This window comes from Pelodiscus sinensis, chromosome 4, assembly GCF_052426305.1.
Source record: "Pelodiscus sinensis isolate ZL-2025 chromosome 4, ASM5242630v1, whole genome shotgun sequence".
NCBI lineage: Eukaryota > Metazoa > Chordata > Testudines > Trionychidae > Pelodiscus > Pelodiscus sinensis.
Genome location: NC_143055.1, coordinates 101,495,632 through 101,516,558, shown reverse-complemented (window position 1 = coordinate 101,516,558; position 20,927 = coordinate 101,495,632). Strand labels below are relative to the sequence as shown.

General features: G+C 40.5%; 1 protein-coding gene across 1 annotated transcript in view; it reads left to right on the top strand.

Moving 5' to 3' along the window:
* The window catches only part of LOC102459910 (bifunctional heparan sulfate N-deacetylase/N-sulfotransferase 3), a 117,193-nt gene that overhangs the window by 39,936 nt on the left and 56,330 nt on the right, over positions 1-20,927 (top strand). Inside the window, exons 3-4 of the mRNA XM_006112612.5 lie at positions 10,259-10,346; positions 16,241-16,395. Of these exons, the coding sequence (XP_006112674.3) occupies positions 10,259-10,346; positions 16,241-16,395 (243 nt within the window). The remainder of the gene's footprint in view (positions 1-10,258; positions 10,347-16,240; positions 16,396-20,927) is intronic.

Here is a 20,927-nt window from a genome sequence, read left to right as displayed (position 1 = left end):
CCATCTACCTTTCCATAATTAGTTTACTTCCTTGCTTTCCCCTTTAGAAGCCCCTCCCCCCGCAGAAAGAACTGGTGAAAGAGGATCAAGTCAGAAATATATCTTATGTTCCGTGTTTATGCACATGATTCATTGAGATGAAAGAGCACAATATCCCAATAGTGTGCAATCACTTCACCATCAAAATCATTCACTTCATGTAACAAAAATGTGCCAATGTAATTTGAAGATGTCCAGGAAAAGCTTTGTTTTGTTGGCATTAACTATCAGGAAGAGAGTTTAGGTGTGGAAGGGGGTGTAGGGATCAGGCTCTGGGAGAAGTTTGGGTGTGGGAGAGGGCTAGGAACAGGTGATTGAGGCATGGGAGGAGTTTCAGGGTGCAGGATCTGGGCAATACTCACCTTGGGCAGCTCCCTACAACTGGTGACATGTCCCTGTTGCTTCTAGGCAGAGGCACAGCCAGGCTGCTCTGTGTGCTTCCTGCTGCCCCCATAGCTCCCACTGGTTATGGTTCCTCGCTAGTGGGGCTGTGGAGCCAGTGCTTGGGGTGGGGTGGGTTGGTTGCAGTGCACAGAGCCCCCATGACTCTATCTAGGAGCGGCAGGGTTATGTCACCACTTCCAGGTTGTCACTCAGAACTAGATACAGAGCCTGCCAGCCCCATGCCAACTGGACCCTACTGAAGATCAGAAGTGCCAGTATTTACAGATTCCCAGTAGGTAAAGTGCCAGATAACCCAGCTTTTACTGTAAATGAGCATGTCATTGTATTCTGTTGAAAAATTAAAGGAACACCCCCCAGATATATGAAATTTTATATGATTTTAATATTTGTACTACCAGCATTTAAAAAATGAAACATTGTAATTTAGTGAATCAGTCTTCAAATTTGCACGCCTTTTCTCTGTGAATTTTGCATATTATTAATCATCAGAATTTTTGGGTAGCCACTGACTGACTCTGATCCTGTGTATGACATTTAGCTCAGCATTTTCAAAATTGGCCACTGATTTTTTTTTCTGGTGCTTCCTTTTATAGGGAATTCTTTATTTTGATTTTTGAAAGGCTTTCATTGTCTTAAAGTTGTAGATGCTGAGCCCTTCTGAAAAATCAGAACCCCACCCCCTTCTCAAGTTGGACACTGAAAAATGGAAGCACACAAAATCAAGCTGTAATGAAGAGTATAGCATTAACCGCTCTATATCTCATTCTATGAGGATGTGGTGATGCTTAATGAGAACACGATCCGTTATTTATTGAAATGAATGAAATCACTTCAGTTGCACCTGGATCAGGCACTTGATGCTTAAGAAATGTTTGAAGTCCTCAGATTTGAGGACCTGATTAACTGGCCCAGGTTATACCAAAAGTGCCATCTGTGGGAGTTTATATATGCTGCAACTTCAGGATTGGGCTACTGAGTACGATCATTAAAAAATTTTAAAAACACATTTTCTACAGTGCCAAAAAATATCACTGGCTGAGAACAACACAGTTCTTGAATGGCTGACACAAGATAAGAGACTCTTACCCTGAGGAGCTTGGGCCTTTATTTTTTAAATTTAGCTGCTACATTACTTGATCAACTACAATTGCTAGCATACCATACTTTTAACCTATTACATATCAAAAGTGACTTTGCAGACTTATACGCACCCATGTTTGCTTTTAGTTGAAAACAGGATTTAGAACTGTTTCCCGAATGTTTACTATATCTTAAGGAACTGTGAAATACTTCTTCCTATTTTCATTTTGTTTCTCCATTTGTTTGTCAAACAAACTCCAGAGAAGCAACTTTTCTCCAGCTTTGTTATGATAATTTATGATCTCTGCCAGCTAAATTCTGCTGAAAGAGCTGAAAATTGTCTTAGTTCTTTTCTTGTACCTATCCTATCTACTTCCTTAGATCAGATAAGATAATGTACCATAAAAAAAACCCCTAAGTATTTTCCTCCTTTTGTCTGAAAATTATTCAAAAAGTTTTTAAATATATCCAGTATACTGAAAGGAGTTATTCCTTTTATTATAAACACTACATGCTTTTGGTAATGCAGGCTGGGCAAAATACGGCCCGGGGGCCAGACCACCTCTCAGGCACACATCTGCCACAGTTTAAAGCACAGTCCATGCGGCTTTCTGCTCTGCAGGGGGAAGAGGCTTTGTGTGATCTCCCCGTCCCAGCCCAATTCTTGGCGCCTATTAGCTGGAAACAGCCAGCCAATAGGAGCTGAGAGACTGGCCTGGGACGGGGGCAGCACTAGCCTCTTCCCCTTCCCAGAGCTGAGAGCTACATGGAGGGAGCAGTTTGCAGCTCTAAGTGATCTGGGGCTGCAGCAGGCAGGGATCCCAGCCTGCCATCAGGGTGCTGCAGGGCTGCTGGCCAGGAGATGCTTAGGTACGTGCCTCCCAGCCAGAGCCTGCCTCTGGCACCCCAGCCCCTCTCACACCCCAATTCCCTCCACCAGGTCACCATCCAAACTCTCTGCACCTCCTTGCCCCAGGTCACAACTCCCTCCCACACCTTTTATCCCCTTCTACACTCCTCCCCCAGGCCAGAATCCTCTCCTGCACCCCAAGACCCTCCCAGACCCTGCACCCCATTCCCTTGCCCCAGGTCACCACCCAAACCTGGTGCAGTCTGCACCCCGTCTTCCCCTTCTCCCAGGTCACAGTTCTCTTCAGACTTTGCACCACCTCCTAGAGCCCCTTCCCCAGGCCAGAATCCTCTCCTGAACCCATACTCCCTTACCCTCCACACCAATCCCCTGACCCAGGTCACAACTCCCTCCTTCATCCAAACTACCTCTCAGAACTTACACCATCTCCTGCACCCCAGTCCCTTACCCCATGCAGCCTTCTGAGCCAGCCCTCCCCCACAACTTTCCCCATAATGTTCAACTCCTGTTCTACTTCCTGATCATCTTGTCATTTTAGCTTTTATAAATAGGTAGTGTAGCAACATTCATGGAACTTGAAAGTAGGAACACAAGTTGCAATAGCAAAGAATTTACAGGAGGGCACCATTATTGACAGTCTGAGCAATGTACTATGTGTATATATGCCATAATGCAGTATTGTGAGAAGGTGGAGCTGATAGCATGAACATCTTGGGATTCCCTACAAATTTTCCCACAGTATTCTCAACTGCTAGGAGTGGCACCATGAGTATCTCTATGAGCTCTCTGTGCTGAGGAATAAAGCAGTACAGCAGTCTCTCCCTCTCCTTGACTCGCTTCAGCAACAGTTTGCCTGCCTTTAAGTTCCTAGTCCAGGACAGAATAGGATCATTCAGATGATTTGCTCTTTGTTCCCCAAAGGGAGCAGCACAGTTAGTTGTCAGATACTTCCAGTAGCTTTGAAAGGGGAAGGCTGCATGCCTGCAGAGCAGCAGAGATCAAAATACTGAGCAGAGCAACCAACACAGGCGTTGTGGGATACTGGCTGAACTCCTGTTGACCAAAAAAAAGAAAAAAAAGCAGTATCTACACTGGCCCTTTATTGACATTAAAGGGGATGGGGAAGAAAAATTCTGTCACAGGGATGGAAGTAGTTTTTTGTCCCTGAAACTGTGCTTTTTTCCTGACAAAAGTCGCTTTGCAGTGCATACGCTCTTGCTTTTTTTCTTGCTGAAAGGCAGGAGGAGGGGGGTAGTGAAAAAACTTGGTAGTGTAGACAAGGGCTATAGGTCACTCAGGAAAGTTAAAACAAATTAACTAAATGTAATTCAAGTGTATTAAATCCCTATATAGATGCTCTTATTCAGAATTAAAGTGGCCTTAGTTTGGTTTGACTTAATTCCCTATAAAGGTGGGTTTGATTTTTTTTTAATTCTATTCAGTAGCTTGAACAAGTAGAAGAAGCCATGTGACCAGACAGCTCTCCATAGACCACCAACAATTGCTTCATGGACCATATTTTGGTACCCGGTACTCTTGGGAGCTCAGTCTTCTTGAAAATTACTTAAGCTATTATTTTAGGACTCAGCTTGCAAATGGTCATGGCAATTCATCCAAAAGGAGATTAAATGACCAAAATATAGCTTTAGACACCATAACATTTTAACTATGTACATAAAGGCCTTCATTTCCCATGGCATAAACTCACAAATGAAATAGAGTCGCTCCAATGACTTCAGTGAAATAAAAGTGATTTTTACCTGCTGAGAATCTGTCCCTACATATTCATCTCATTTCATGTATCTATGGATTTTTTTATATCTGTCTCTATAGTACCTATATGCCAAATATAAGAATTAAAAAAGAAGCATTGTATTGTAGCCAGAACCATTTTCATCCCTTTCCTAGATTATGTTACCTTCTCAAGAATTATTGTGGGATAGTGCTTGATGGAAATGTGAACAGCAGTCTTTTTCTTTCTCTTTCTTCAATGAAGACAGTCTTGCAGTATAGTGTGAATACTAAAAGGTTAGGGTTGCCAGATGGTTTCAACAAAAATACCAGACACACTTGACATTACATCACAATCTATATAACAACTTATTTAGAAAATACCGGACATTTATATTTTCTCAATTTGTTTCGCAAACAAAAAGCTCAAATACTGAACTGTCCGGGTCAAAACCAGACACCTGGCAACCCTATAAAAGATTCAATCTCTTCTTGAGCTCTGGTGGAAGCAATGTCCAAAGCCTAAGGTCCTACCTAAAAGAAGTGGAAAAGAAATAAAATGTTTATATTAACCAGGTGCACAATACTGTAGTAGGATACCCAGCTGCTTCTGATAAACTAGAGAAAACTATAACAATGCAATGACCGCAATAGACAAAATAATAAATTATGGGTAAATATGTAGATATTAATGAACAGGTTACACAATACACTAGTGCTGAATTTTGTATTTGTGTAACTCAGCTAATGGAGATATCCTGAGTGCAGAGCACCCTCCGCCCGTCTCCTCGCATTCTCTCTCTTTCTCTAAAACATACACGGTAGTAGTCCCTGCCATCTGTGGCTGTATATTTTTCAAAAGTTTAACATTTTGTTTTTAGAGTCTAACCAATGAGTAAAATGTCAAATCACCCAGAAAATAAGTCATAGGAATGACAATTAAATGTTAGCTCAGCTTGTCTGTCTAACTCTAGAGGGTAGTTCACATTGCAGCTGCACTCACTTGTATTGGAGACAGCATAAGTAGCTTGCAGATAGGCAGAGGTGCTGTGGGCACAAGCTGGTAAAGCCTCGAAGAGGTAGGCAAGATTTTACGTATGTGGCTCCTGTTGATTCTAATGAAAATCAATCATTTTCATTATTGATTGGATAATAGAGTGGAGAATATGCTTATAAAATTTGTGGATGGCCCCAGGCTGGGAGAAGTTGCTAGTACTTTGGAGGCCAAGACTAGAATTAAAAATGGCCTTCACAAATTGTAGAGTTGGTCTGAAATCAACAAAATTAAGTTCAATAAAAACAAGTACAAAATACAATACTTGGAAGGGAAAAATCAAATGGACAAGTACAAAATAAGGAATAATCAACTAAGCAGAACTACTAAGCAGAATAAGTGAAAAATATCTGGGGCTTATAGTGGATCATAAATTGAATATGAGTCGTCAATGTGATGTAGTTGAAAAAGGTTAATATTCGGAGGTGTATTAACAGGAGTTGCATATGTAACACATGGAAGATAGTTATCCCATAGGCTAAATCTACACTGCAGGCTTCTTGCGCAAGAACAGCTGTTCTTGTGCAAAAACTTGGGGAGCGTCTACACTGTGCACACGTTCTTGCACAAGTAAATTTACAGTAAAGCATCGGAATAGAGGGATTCTTGCACAAGAGTTATTCCTTTCCCCATGAGGAATAAGCCCTCTTGAACAAGAAGGCAGTGTGGACGGGCAACAGATGGCCATCAGAGCTTTCTTGCACAAGAGAGCATCCACACTGTCATGGATGCTCTTGCGCAAAAGCACATCTCCTACGCAAAAGCATATGGCAGTGTGGACACACTCTTGCGCAACAATTTTTGCGCAAGAACTCTTGTGCAAAACAGTTCTTGTGCAAGAAGCCTGCAGTGTAGACGTAGCCATAGTGTTTATTCAGCAAGGGTGAGGCCTCTACTGAAATCCAGTTCTGAGCACCATACATTTAGAAAGATGTGGGTAAATTAGAAAGAATCCAGAAGAGAGCAACAAAAATATTAAAAGGTTTAGAAAACCTGACCTATGCAGAAAGGTTAAAAAAATAGGTTTGTTTAAACTTAAGAAAAAAGATTTGATGAGACAGACAGACCTAATAACAATCTTCAAGTTTATAAAGTCTGTTACAAATGGGGCAATAATCAGTTGTTCACTATGTCCTTTGCAGTTATGATAAGAACTTAGCAGCAGCAAGACAGATTTAATGTAAATATTAGGGAAAGCTTTTTAATTATGAGAGTAATTAAGTTCTGAAATAGGCTTCCAAGGGGGGGCTCTAGAATCCCTATCATGAAAGGTTTCGAAGAACAAGTTAGACAAAAGCCTGTCAGGGTTGGGCTAGGTATGCTTAGTCCTGCTTCAGCATTGGGGGCTGAATCAGATGACCACTTCAGCTCCTTTTCAGCTCTACATTTCTGTGATTCTGTGACTACACAAAATCTTTTGCAGTTTACTCTCTAAGCCCAGTTCTATACTAGGACCTTATCCCAAAATACACTCTCCCCCAGGTTGAATTTATAAGTGGAGCACCCACACTACCAAGCCCATTATTTTGTAATTCATACTCTGTACTCCTGCTTTTCACAAGGAGTAACACTAATTCAGAAATAGTAATTTTGAAATTACGGTAGTGTGGAGCACCAGTACCGCTAATTCGAACTTATTGGTCTCCAGAAGGCCTCCCATAGCTCCCCAAAGTGCTTCTGGGTTTCTAAGTCCAAGGGAGTGCATCCACATTAATGAGGCCTGCCTGGGACTAATTTCGATGCTTCTACATAGTGAGAATTTGTTGAGTCAGGAGTTCTTAAGTAGAATTTAGTAATTTTGAAATAGTTTCCTAGTGGATACATGGCCTAAAAGCAAACTCTAGATTACTTTTGGAGATTCATAAATGTTATTCATGACAGGAAACAATTATGTAGGTTTTACAGCAAAGCTCATTTTGTCATGATTTCTGGTCTTCATGAAATTCCACTAAAAAGACTGTGGCCATCATTGATACATGAGGGTGATAACTTCTAACTGAAATAAATATTTTCTTTTCCCTTCAATAAAAATTGAAAACCAGAATCAAATTAACACAGAGATGACATAGAGTGTGTTTATGTCTCCCACTGTCCTCATTTTCAAATACTTCGAATTGTCATATCAATGATGTAACAAATGTAGTGTTAGAAATGTGCAATGAGTACTTTCTACAAAGCTGTATTTCTAGAGCATTTTCACAATTTATTTCTTCATTTTTTTCACAAGGAGTAATGCTAATTCCAAAATAGTAATTTGCACAACTGTCTATCTACCTTCCTTCCATCATTTGGAGACTAAGATGAAAATAGAAGGAAGGTAGATAGGCAGTTGTGCAGGAAGAGGCTGTATAAAGCTTTTAGCTACAATTTAACATAACAAAGAAGTTGAATTTAACCTGTAGTCCACAGAAAACGTTTATGTTTTAGGTGGACCAGGAAAGAACATTTGATACTGAGGTCTTCTTTAGTAAGAATTATAAAAATTACATCAGTATTCTGAGCTGTTCATTTGGAATTCAGCTTGGAATTCATTTTAACCCAGCTTTTTGGGGCAGAATTCTGATTTCACTGATTATGAGTTTTGCTCTAATTTTTTCTTTCCTTTGTGCTGCAAAAAGAATGCATCGTATATCTGTCTTATTTTTGATGTGCCTATTTCATTAGTATTCAAGTACCTCAAAATCACATTTTCTAGAAGGCTTTTTACCTTTATGTAAGACCTTTTCTTTTGGCCTGGGCAGCTGGATATAATCCAGGAATAATGGGAGCTTATGGCCATATATGTAAATTTTTTTCTGTCAGGCTGAACTAAGTAACCTGTCTCTTTCAAAAGTATTCATCGTTATCATAATAAGGGTACTGCCAGGTTTTTTTGCCCCCTGTGTCTTTCCATCTGCATATCCAGTGACATCTGTTTGCAAAGATCAGTTTTTTTATTGGGTCAGATCTCATGAGCTCAGAGATTATTTTAATAACAAACCCCATGGAGTCTCTACTTTCAGTCAGGGTAGGAATCCCCTCACTTTAATATTCTTTTTCCTTTATTGGTCATTGATTATCTTTAACCTCTTTTTAGCCTGTCACTGAGTTCATGCTGCACAGGCTCTGAAGAGATTGTTCTTTTTGTGTTCTGCCTCAAAACTCTTAGCTATGACTAATTTTCGTTCCACTTCTCTGATTTTTTTAGTCCTTTAATCAAAGGACACTGTTCCAGCTTCCCCTTCCTTACCCATTTTGTTTATTAAAAGCTTCCAACAGTTATTTGATGGCAGTCTTGCTAGTGTTACTGTGACACCAGGCAGAGTGAAAACAATATGGTACTCTTTCGGCTCCAAGCCAAGCTGGACAGCATGGAACGAAAAAATGATGTTTCACAATGGTTTCAGTTTTGTGTCTGTCTTGCCACAAATCTCTGTGCCTTTAGCTGTGTAACATAAGCAATTAGCTGTTTAGTTGGAGGAGCAGAGACATTCCATGTTATTAGTCTCAACAAGAGAAAAGCAAATTCAGGATATGCCTGACATTATTCACTGATCATCAAAACTTTTTGAACAAACCTTCTTTGGTTCAAATTCATCCCTTTTTTAAGCAAGCATAGCTGCATTGAAGGTGAAGGATTTCTTATAGCCTGTTTTGGGGGGGGGTGTTACTATTTATTCTTTTCTGTTATATATTATGTACTTATTTATAACCAATGCTCGCATCTCTTGATTTATAAACAAAGAGATCCTTACCAACTTCATCGATGCTCACATTCTGATGTCTTGAGTTTTCTACTTGTAAGTACCTTAATTGATATATGCACCTCTAAAGAAATGTATAACTAGAAAAGAATATGAAGAAAGGCATGTATATTTAAAATTATAAATTATAATTGCATAAATTATTGGGGAGCTTTTCAAAGGCAAAAATGGGAGTAAGGGTATTGAATGTCAAGGAAAGTTGGGTGCTGTCCCCTTGAAAATCTCCTCCAGTAATTTTGATAATCATTCTCTTGAGTGATCTAAAATTATCTATCTTTTTTAACATACTTTTCTTTATTAAAACAGAATATGCTAAGTAGTTACTATACTCGTGTGCTTCCCTGTTAGAGTATCACTGCTTAGGGGACGTCTCCTGAAATAATTTGTAACTTTTGGAGTCACAACATATGAAGTCAATCTGGAAATTTGAAGAGTGAAGATGTCGCTGATGGAATAATAAGAGCCCATTACTTTCATCCTGATAGCTTTTGTTTGTACTAATTTTGTGCAAGAACGTATATGGTGACAGCCAGCATGTTGTTTAAGTGAACCAGACTTTGTGGTCTAAATTCCAGTTGTTTGATGCAGAATAGGCTTCAATGTTCATCTCACTTTTTCTCGTCTATTTTTTCTTTTGTCTTTTTTTCTTTTTTTTTGGCCAACAATTTCTGAGCTACAGTAAGATGTTCTATGTATTTACTCCCACTTGATCTAATCAACAGTTGTGGGAGGCAGTGTTTCCTAAGGAGCAAGGCACTAGACTGGGACTCAGGGAAGCTGGATTCAGGTCTGAGCTCTGGCATTGGCCTGCTGAATGAGCATTAGCACATCTCTTCTTCCTCCCTGTGTCTCAGACCTTGTCCACACTATGCAGCGCCATCAATCTACTTCAGTTATGCAAATAGCAGAGCTGAAGTTGACCTTCTGCAGCATCTTGGTGAGGTTCGCGGGGGCTGCTCTCCCGTCAACACCAGCTATTCTTCTCATCTTGGTGGAGAACTTGTGTAGACTGGAACACTCTCAGAGATTGATTTATCTCCTCTACAGCTGACATGATAAATTGATGACCAGTGGATCGATCGCTGCAGCATCGAACCACCACATAGTGTAGACAAGGCCTTAGTTTCCCCATCTTTAAAATGGGGTTAATTATAATTGCAGCCTTTGAAAAGGCTTACAATATAGGTATATTCTCCATGAAGATGCATGTACTTCAGAGTTAAATTTGGTCTTTGGCTTTTCAGACATAAATTGTATTTTTGTCATGGTCTTTATACAGGAAAAAGAATGAGAGCATGTAAGATCATGTGCATTTCTTTGTGTATTTATTTTCAGGCCCTGCTTGATACGCAGAATCTTTTGAGAGCTCAGATTACAAATTTTACTTTCAACCTGGGATTTTCAGGAAAATTTTACCATACAGGTAAGAATGAAACTCTAAAATCACTTTCATTTTCATTGGAAGTATCTTTGTAATGTAGGGGAAGTAGAAATTACACTGATGATGCAGTTTTGTTATTAAATGTAATTGGATACTGCGGAACTGCAGTCAGGTTCTGAGTAGAAAAGAAAGCTTTCTTCACAAGAATATAATAAATAGAATAGGCTGCCTCAGGGTATATAACTTAATTGTGTGATTATACTGAGTCAAACTCTGCTTTTGAAAGATGATTTACATTGACTAACCCTTGTGGTAAAGCAGTATTCTCCATAACAATAGTGTCCTAGGTATATGCATTTTTTTTGCCCAGTTTTCCCACATTGTATTAAGCAAACTAGATCCACCTATCTAGATTATTTTGCATATATTTATATAGTGTCCTTGTGGATTAGACACGGGGGCTGTGTCTACATTGGCATCCCTTTCCGGAAAAGGGATGCTAATGAGACCAGTCGGAATTGCAGATGCCGCGGGGGATATTTAGGGTGTGTCTAGACTACATGCCTCTGTCGACGGAGGCATGTAGATTAGCCAGATCGGCAGAGGGAAATGAAGCCGCAATTAAAATAATCGCGGCTTCATTTAAATTTAAATGGCTGCCCCGCTCTGCCGATCAGCTGTTTGTCGGCAGATCGGGGCAGTCTGGACGCGACGCGCCGACAAAGAAACCTTTCTTGATTGGCACAGGTATGCCTCGTGAAACCAGGTTTACCTGTGCCGATCAAGAAAGGCTTCTTTGTCGGTGCGTCGCGTCCAGACTGCCCCGATCTACCGACAAACAGCTGATCGGCAGAGCGGGGCAGCCATTTAAATTTAAATGAAGCCGCGATTATTTTAATCGCGGCTTCATTTCCCTCTGCCGATCTGGCTAATCTACATGCCTCCGTCGACGGAGGCATGTAGTTTAGACGTACCCTTAAATCCCCCGCAGCATTTGCAATTCCGACTGGTCTCATTAGCATCCCTTTTCCGGAAAGGGGTGCCAATGTAGACACAGCCAAGGTGATACTTTTTAAAATATCTTACACATGCATTAAGGTTCTATTCAGCTTTCACTCATACCTTCAGTTTCCATGAAGGAAATCCAGGAATGCATATAGGCCAGATCTGTTGCATATATTGAAAAATATACCTGAATATTCATATCTTCTATTCAAAATGGTAATTGTCATGCACAACCAAGTAAAGAATATCTTCAAAACATGGCTTTACATCTAAACTGGTTTGGCAAAGCTCTCTGAACAATTCATTAATGATAAAGTAAGTTTGCAGATGACATGAAGATTGTGGAATTGTTAAGTAATGAATACAACAGATCACTGACATTGAATGGTCTCGATTGCATAGTAATATGGATACAAGCAAACAATATGTCACCAGTTGTAAAGTTATATATTTAGGGACAACAAGTGTAAGAGATAGCTTCCCTCATGGTGTACGTATCTGGAAAGCAGTCACTTGAAAAAGCGTTGGGAGCTGTGGTGGATAATCAGCTGAACATGAACTCCGAAGGTGATGCTTTGGCCAAAAGGGCTAATGCAACCCTTGGCTATATAAACAGGAGAATATGGAGCAGAGAGGTTATTTTACCCCTGTATCTGGCATTGATGTGTCAGCTGCTGAAAAATTGTGTCTAGTTTCTGATGTCCATAATTCATTACAGAAGTTGGTAAATTTGAGAGGATTCAGAGAAGAGCCATAATAATTCTGGAAGGATTGGACAACAATCCTTACTGTGATAAAATCAGGGAACTGATTCTATTTAGCGTACAGAGAAGATGATGGCTAACTTATCGAAGTTTTGAAAGTTGGGAGGAGTTCTAAAGTCAGTGTTGTGCAGGAAGTCAGACTAGATAATCAGATGATCCTTCTGGCCTTAGAAGCTATGAATCTGTGAATGCCATGCTTGTGGTTGCTCCAGCATAAGGGACACTTGAGAAGTACTGAGCAGCTTGAATTAGAATCAAATGTCTTCAATTCCAGCTGTCTTCAACACCGGCTGACTCCAATGAGTACCTCTTCTGATTAGGGCCATTCTTAGGCATATGCAGCATATGCAGCTGTGTAATTTTGGCGTGCCCTAGGCCTCATATGCTCTAGGGCCAACAGGACAGTAAGCAGGTAAGGTGGTCTGTGTCCCTGGAGATCAGGACCAGGGCCATGTCTCTGGGAGAGGGGACCTGAACAGAGCTGCGAGCTGAAGCTGGGGATGGGCATGGGGCTGGGAGTGAGGTAGAGGCTGATAGACCATAGGGGCAGGGCCAGCAGCAGAGCTCTGCGCGGCTCCCAGGACCCTGGGGTTGGGGCCGACGGCAGAGCCCTGGGCAGCCCCCGGGACCCTGAGTATGGGGTTGGCAGCAGAGACTCAAGTGACAGCTGGGACCACACATAAAATTTGGGAGTGCTGCAGTACCCCTCTAGTCCCCACATCTATACCTGCCTGCCCTGTTCCTGCCCTCACAGCCCTGAGGGCACCTGCCGTGCACCATAAATCTTAAGGACCACATTGCTCCTGATCAAGTCCTAAATTCCCAGTAGCAGACCCTCTATTCCCACACAGTCTGTGATATCTTTCCACGATCAAGTGTGTTACCAAAGGTATCATAGAGAAGATGCCACTAAAAGTAAACATTGAGGGTATGTCTACACTACCCTCCTAGTTCGAACTAGGAGGGTAATGTAGGCATACCGCACTTGCAAATGAAGCCCGGGATTTGAATTTCCCGGGCTTCATTTGCATAAGCGGGGAGCCGCCATTTTTAAAACCCCGCTGGTTCGAACCCCGTGCAGCGCGGCTACACGGGGCACGAACTAGGTAGTTCGAACTAGGCTTCCTAGTTCGAACTACTGTTACTCCTCATTTCACGAGGAGTAACGGTAGTTCGAACTAGGAAGCCTAGTTCGAACTACCTAGTTCGTGCCCCGTGTAGCCGCGCTGCACGGGGTTCGAACCAGCGGGGTTTTAAAAATGGCGGCTCCCCGCTTATGCAAATGAAGCCCGGGAAATTCAAATCCCGGGCTTCATTTGCAAGTGCGGTATGCCTACATTACCCCGCTAGTTCGAACTAGCGGGGTAGTGTAGACATACCCTGACAGAGTAAATATTTGTGACTTCACAGAGTAGTCACGTATATTTCCTGTTCTCAATACAAGGAAAAACTGTAGTAATTTCTGATTTTTAATAGCAGCCACTTTATTCAGTGTTCATATTTCAAGATTCTAGCAGGCTTAAATTTCTTTCTGTGATCAGTTGATATGCCCTATAGCCTGTCAACAGCAAAATAGGGAGTAAATTGGTGCATATTGTATAATAGGGAGTAAATTGGTGTATATTTCCCATCACTCGATTTTTGCAAAATTGGCTACATAGAACACACGTCATTTCAGAAAAATTTCCCAAGAGGATTTACATCATTATTAAGAAAGTAAATGGTTACTGTTTTCTTGACCAATATGTAAACACCTGATCTTGGCGTAGACTCAATGTGAGATAATATTCAGAGCTTCAGGTTTCAACCATTAATCTTTTCTGTTTCTTAGGATATAGTTTACTGCTTTTGTCTTGCATGTAACACAGTTACAAAATTCCAGTAGGTATCTGTCAGAAAGATATATGGGGAAAAACAAAGAAAAACTTAATCTCTTATAATTTTCATGTTATCTAATTGCTGCTTTTGATCTCCCTTTATGAAATCTTGCTCTTTAAAAGTACATTTGAGAAGAAATTTTATGGATAAGTTTATTGAAAATTAGTCTCTATATTTAGTCATCTAAATCCATATTTAGACACCCAAACAAAAGGCCTGATTTTCAAAACTGTTAAGCACTCAGGAAAGAGAGCAGCAGTTGCTGGTGTTCAGCAATTTTGGAAATCATGCCACTTATTTAAGTGCCTAAATATGGGCACTCATATTTGAAAAGCTAAGGTTTTTTTTTAATCCTTCTTTGATAAATGAAATATAAAGAAAAATGTAAATTCTGAGAACTGGAACTCTCAAGTTGCCGGGTTTGACTGTATAATGTATCTGTTCCAGGAAAGTGCTGAAAGCCCGCTGAAATATTTAAAAGTTCATTGGTCAAAACCCTTAGAATATATTGTCTGTCACCAACCTGCAATGAGGGAAGAAGATGGATATTTCATCATAAATTTCCATGATTGCCGGGTGATAACGTATTATAGCTTACAATCTATGTCATTATTGCACATGTTCTGTGTGGAAAACGCAGTAATATCTCATGAGCAAACTGAGGTCCTTAATCAAGGAAAATTTCCCGCTAAGTTCAATGAGAGTTTTGTTTGAGTAAGGGCCACAGATTTAGCCCTTCATATAACTGACCAAAACACAACTCTGAATCATCAGATAGGTTGTAAAAATATATGCAAGTATAAATAGAACATCTGTAGACATAAAAAGACAGGATAAGGCACTGAATAGGGAAAAGGGCAGTGTGTTACACAGGGAAGCAGATGTTATATGCTGCTGGAATAAAAAAGTAGGACCACATCAGGGACCGGGAGAGACAAAGGCAACACAAGATAATGTCAGAGTTGAAGGACATTAATATGAAATCAAAGAAATAAGGTGATAAGTAGAAATGAGACTAAGAAATGCAAAATGATTGAGTCAAGCTAAAGTAGAACATAGGATTAGATTGTCTGACTTTTGTGGTGATTACATGGGAGAAGGATGGGATGATAACAATTCTCTGCCTCCTTTCTTGAGTGAATTGGTCCCTTCTAGCATCTCTGAGTCCCTAGGTCCCCCAAGGGGAGGGAGGCAAGAGACAGAACTGGCCAGCTGCAGAGGAGAGCAGGTGCTTTCCCTTCCTGAGGCTGCACAGTCCCTCCCAGAATTTCTGGGATAGCACAGCTCCACATGCAGGTTAGTGATACAAGCTGATCCATATTGTAAAACCATAAATAAGTAGGTTACTATGGAACTGGGCTCAGTGTTGCCCCATATTGTTAAAAATCACAAAGCAAATTTCAAGATCCCAAAGGGGATGCTGTGCCATTACATCTGACTGCCCTATTTTTCCTTTCTAACTTGATTCTCTAACTCAGTTTCCCCAGATGAAGACAGAGGTAGAATCAGTGGAAAGAACAAAGGAATAAGTCATACATGGTTCATCGGAGAAAGAGGAAGATATGAAGGGGATAGAAGTTAGAGATAGTACAATGTGATTTGGGAGAGAAGTCAGTTTAGTGAAGTAAATAAAATGAATAATCATTATGAAACAATAATGGCAACTTGATGCTTAGAGAAGCTGAAACAGGATTTTTAAATGTGTGTGGTTTATGGGAAGAAGCACTATACAACTGGATAAGCAGGAAATTGACATGTCATAAGATAATGAGCAATGTAAGAATTAGAAGGGAAGAGAAAGGAATAGAGTGGTATAGGACAGTATGAAGAGGTTGGTAGAGGAATACTTCAGAAAAGCTATGTAATGTAAAAGGTAAATCAGAATAGATGGCAATAGGAGTTTTGTCTGAATAAATTACGCTGAATAAAACTTGTTAACACTGTTATTTATCCTCTTCATTGCATGCCTTTTTATAGGTCCTTTTTAGCTGGTTTTTGTATTAGTTTTGTAATATATGTGTGAGAGAACAGTGTTTTATCATGCATTTTGATGCTTGTAAAATCTGGTGGAGAGGAATGTGTGCTTTTCAAAACTAATTATATCAGGGGAGATGGAGTTTATATTCAGTATATTTTAAAACCTTTATTTAGCATCATTGTAATATCAAATTTCTATTAAATATTTTTGATGCATCAGACTCTAGAATGCTGGTGTTCCTCTTGTTTTTCCTAATGATTTTAACATCATAATAAACCTGGAAATTTTGTTTTGGGGGAATATTTTTGCAGGAACAGAAGAGGAAGACGAAGGTGATGACCTGTTGTTGGGCTCTGTAGATGAATTCTGGTGGTTTCCCCATATGTGGAGTCACATGCAGCCTCATCTCTTCCATAATGAGTCATCACTGGTGGAGCAGATGATTCTCAACAAAAAATTTGCCTTAGTAAGTACCATCTTTGCTCTGTATACTCAGAAGAGCTGTGTGAGAATCAAAATTGGCTTTTTTTCAGGAAATGCTGTGCTTGTTAATTTTATTTTTATTCTGAATCAGATGTTATTCAATGCAAAAAAAAAACCTGAAATTTTCCATGAAATGAACATTTAAAAAAAATTTTTTTGACTCAACTGAAAACTTCAATTCTGATCAAATTTAAAACTTTCTTTCCTATTTTGATGATTTTATTTTACATTATAATATAAAATACATTTTGAAGCAAAAAGTTGTATTGAAAATAAAAATCAAATCATTCCATTACAGTAAGTTTGAAATGCTTCATTTTGATTCAGTTTTCTAAACAGAATTTTGTCAACATTAGCACATTTCCTCAGAAAGTTTCACATTTCATGAAGTGGCATTTTCCATAGGAAAAAAATGTTCTGGTGGAAAATTTTCAGCCAGCTCTAATACTGAAGTGCATTGTTTGCATAATGAAATATAATCTAAGTCTGCCATTCTGAACTTTTTCAAAGCTCTTTCTCTGCTTTGAAATCTAGTAAAATCTCTTTATGAATATATATTACAATTACACATTTGATCAGTTTATATATAAAAATAGCTATTCTGAAAAGCATTGACTTTGCTAAGTAATTATTTATTCACAGCAAGGTACTGAAAAAAGATATTTCAGAGAGAACTTGAAAGAAAAACAACATGAGAGATACATGTATAAAAAAATTGGGGAAAGCAAAATATACCTGGCTCGATTCTGCCATTCAGTGCCATATAACAAAAACAAGCCAGATGTCCCATTACTCCTGGGGGAATTCTGAGTCAATACTAGCTACATTACTGTTACGTTGTTAGGGGGTTGGAGGATTTCCTCCAATGCTCTTCAATTCTCCATCCATTGTACTGTAGTTTAAATAAATTATAAAAATACTCAGATTTCATGGCCCCAGCAAATGTCTTTGCTTCTCCACAGAAAAATGACTTCTGATGGGGAAATAAAGGGAAGCCACAAGAATGATCATGGATTCCTCCCCACCAGTGCAGGCAGGTCAGTTTGTCTGGCCAGGGAAGACAGTAGAGACATAAAATCACTGCCAGGACAGGGGAGAGGAGGACTGGACAGTCATGTGTGAGGAACAGTGAGAGACTCAGTGCTTGCAATGTGCTTGCCATGGAGGGGTAGGGTTTTGGAGTATTTCTGAGGAGATAGACATGGGGTAGACACTGTCCCCTCAGGCAAGCAGAATGTATTTGCTTGCTTACTCAGTGAATTGTTCACATTGTTCTTAGTGAATTCTCTCAGGAGTATAAAATGGGTGTAAACATTTTAAGGCTCCTTTTCATTGCCAGAGTGCCTCATTTTAAAGGACAGTGTGGCCTTATAAATGCTTATGGTACTTAAGTGATTAGAACTGGACTAATTTTTGGACTGAAAAATTACCTAACAGAATGTCCATCAACTGTTTGTTACTGACCTTTCTTGAGATGGTCAGTAGTCAATGTAAATGGTGAGTTTGAGTCCCTAGCCCTTATTTGCTCTTCAGTTGCCTATGATGTAACTCTGAGCATATGGCTGCATATGACTAATAACTAGCAATAAAGGGTCAGTACTAGCTACATTACTGTTAGGCAGAGGGGTTTGGGGTTTTCCTCCAATGCTCTGTCTCATTTAAAGAAATAAAATATGCAGAATTTTAATATGCACAGAAATTTTACTTTTTGGCACAAAATTCCCCCAGGACTATACTTATGTGGATTATACTATGCTACTTATTTACAGGTGTGAAGGCTGCTAATTTTGAAGTATAGTACTCTGATGTAAAATAGATTGTATTGTTTAAAATCATGTTCATTTTCACAATTTAAGGATTCACTGGGAGCTAAACTATGCTTTTGTTTGTGGGGGAGCAAAGGGTTAATAGATAGTAGATGAGGGTTGGGAGAGAAAGCATAGGGAGTGTTTCTCCCTTAGCACATTCATATATGAGCGAGCCCTAATTTGGCTCTAAGTGATGGAGAATGTAAGGAGAGTCAGATGAGATTTGCTACTGACAGGGCTAGGAGCCCAAGAGAGGCTGTTTCTTGATGGCACATGGCTACAACTCCCCTTGGTTTTCTAGAACTATTGGGCATAATTCTCCGTCACTTACTGTATTGTAAACCAGGAGTTTGAAATCGGTGGAATTGTACTGGTAATATTAGAGGAGAGTTGAATCCATTATACTGTTACAAATTGTGTCACTTTGTTTTTACTCCCTCACAGAAAATGTGAACATTTAATTTTATTATATTGGTCGGAATATTCATTAATTTACAATTAACTTTTAATGCAAAGACTAACTGAAACACACAAAGAATGACTCCAACAACAGAACATTGTTCTAGTTGCTTTAGAGATAGCTGCTAAGTTGCAGGTCATGTTAAACTAAACACTTCCAAAATATGTGGAATAGTCATTTTTTATCTTACAGCAGTTTCTCTCAAAGTGGGCTCCCAGTCCACTTTGAGAATGCTGCTAACGGTCGGCTCCAGTTTGTTTATCTAAAGGTTCTGTAGCCACAAAGGCTCACGGCTCCCATAGGCTCTGGCTCACCATTTAAAAATAAACACCATGGACCAAATCTCAAACACTACTCTTGCTGTTATGTGCTGCTTATAGAGCACAAAGCAGCTGGACAGTTGGCTTCATTATAGCCTGAGAATTCCCCCAATTCTAGGACTTGCTAGGACTGGTTTAGCACTTTCTACATTAAAACCATTCCAATGCACAGTATAGGGAGCCCAGTTAAGGTGAGGAATATGCAGTCATAGATCTGTTAAATCTGTTTCATTCCCCCAACCATTTTAACAGCCCTTGGGAGCCACTAGCAGCTGGTATAATGTACAGAAACCTTAGTTGGCTTGAAGCAAAAAGCTGTACTAGGTATACAAAGCTTGGCCTTAGTAATCTGCTCTTATGAGCCTTTCTCTTGAAGTCTGCTTAGTCTTTCCTTAGTTAAAATTTTGCAGAGGATTTTGTGTAGGTAAATGAATCTGATTAAATAAATGGGAGTTCTGTGAGCGGAGAAACTGCAGAATTGGATCCTTTGTAAGGATAGTATAAAGCAGGGCTGGGCATAAGAATGAAGTGGTTCAGCGGGGTTAGCCCCTGATGGGCCACTGCCATTTTATTTAACTGCATCTTCACAGGTAAGGGTGCTTGCAGCTCCCATTGGCCATGGATCGCCATTCCTGCAGGTGTTGCCAAGGGGTGGCCAAGGAGTGTTGCAAGTGCCCATACCTGTGGTGGTGCAAGAAAATATAGCTGTGGTGGCCCACCAGGGGCTAACTCTGGCAAAGTGCCCGCAAACCAGTTATTACACCACAATCAATGTTGTAAATCATTGATTGCTTTGTTGGAATACCATCACTCTTCCAATATTCCATTCTATTATTTTTCTTTTACAAACTGCACCTTGGCTCTTAGATCCTAGCAGTTAAAAAAATGTATGCATTGAAACACAAAGTTTTCACCACAAGGAGCATTGATCTACTGTAACTAAGACTCATTGTATTGTTTGTACTAGTTGTATACACATAAGATACGCTTCCGACATACAGTTTACTAGTGTGTGTTTAAAATCTTTGGCCATATTCTTTGGTGGGAAAAAACCACTTTGTCAGATGCATCTAGGGTTACCAGGTGGTTTAAAAAAAAATACCGGACACGCTTGATCTCAGATGGGGGGGAACACTGGCTAGGAGGGCAGCGGGGCTAGCTGGGAGGATGTGTAGGAGGGGGGTAAACCGGCTCGCAGGAAGCAGGGCTGGTGGGGGGTCCGGAGCAGCGGGTCTGGCTGTGGGAGATGCGGGGGAGACCGACTGGGGGGAAGCAGGTCTGGCCAGAAGAGAGTTGGGGGGAGCAGAGCTGGCTGGGAGAGATTGGGGGGGGGGGAACCGGCTGGCGGGAAGCAGGGCTGGTCGGGGGGCAGTGGGGCTGGCTGCGGGAGATCAGGTGAGGAGAGACCGGCCAACGGGAAGTGAGGCTGGCTGGGAGGGGGTCAGAGGGAGCGGGGAGTGGGGGGAGAGAATCGGCTGGTGGGGAGCGGGACTGACCTGAGCGCACGCAGATTCTGGGGCGCTGCCTGTCCTGCACACGGTCCCGGCAAAGCACGAGTGAGTCCGGCCCTGAGAATTCCCTCCTGCCCCGCTCCCCCGCCCACCCTCTCGCATAGTTGCGTACTGATACTCCTAATAATATAAAACTTAACTAATTAGAAAATACCAGACATTTTATGTGTCCGGTATTTTCTTAATTTTTTTCCAGTACAGAACCCTCAAAAACTGGACTATCTGGTTCAAAACCGGACACCTGGCAACCCTAGATGCATCTGGCAAAGTGGTTTTTACCCATGAAAGCTTATGCTCAAATAAACCTGTTAGTCTTTAAGGTGCCACAGGACTCCTTTGTTTTCTGCAGACACAGGCTAACACAGCTACCCACCCTCTCCCCGAGACTAAAATATCTTTTGGTTTTGCTCTTCAGA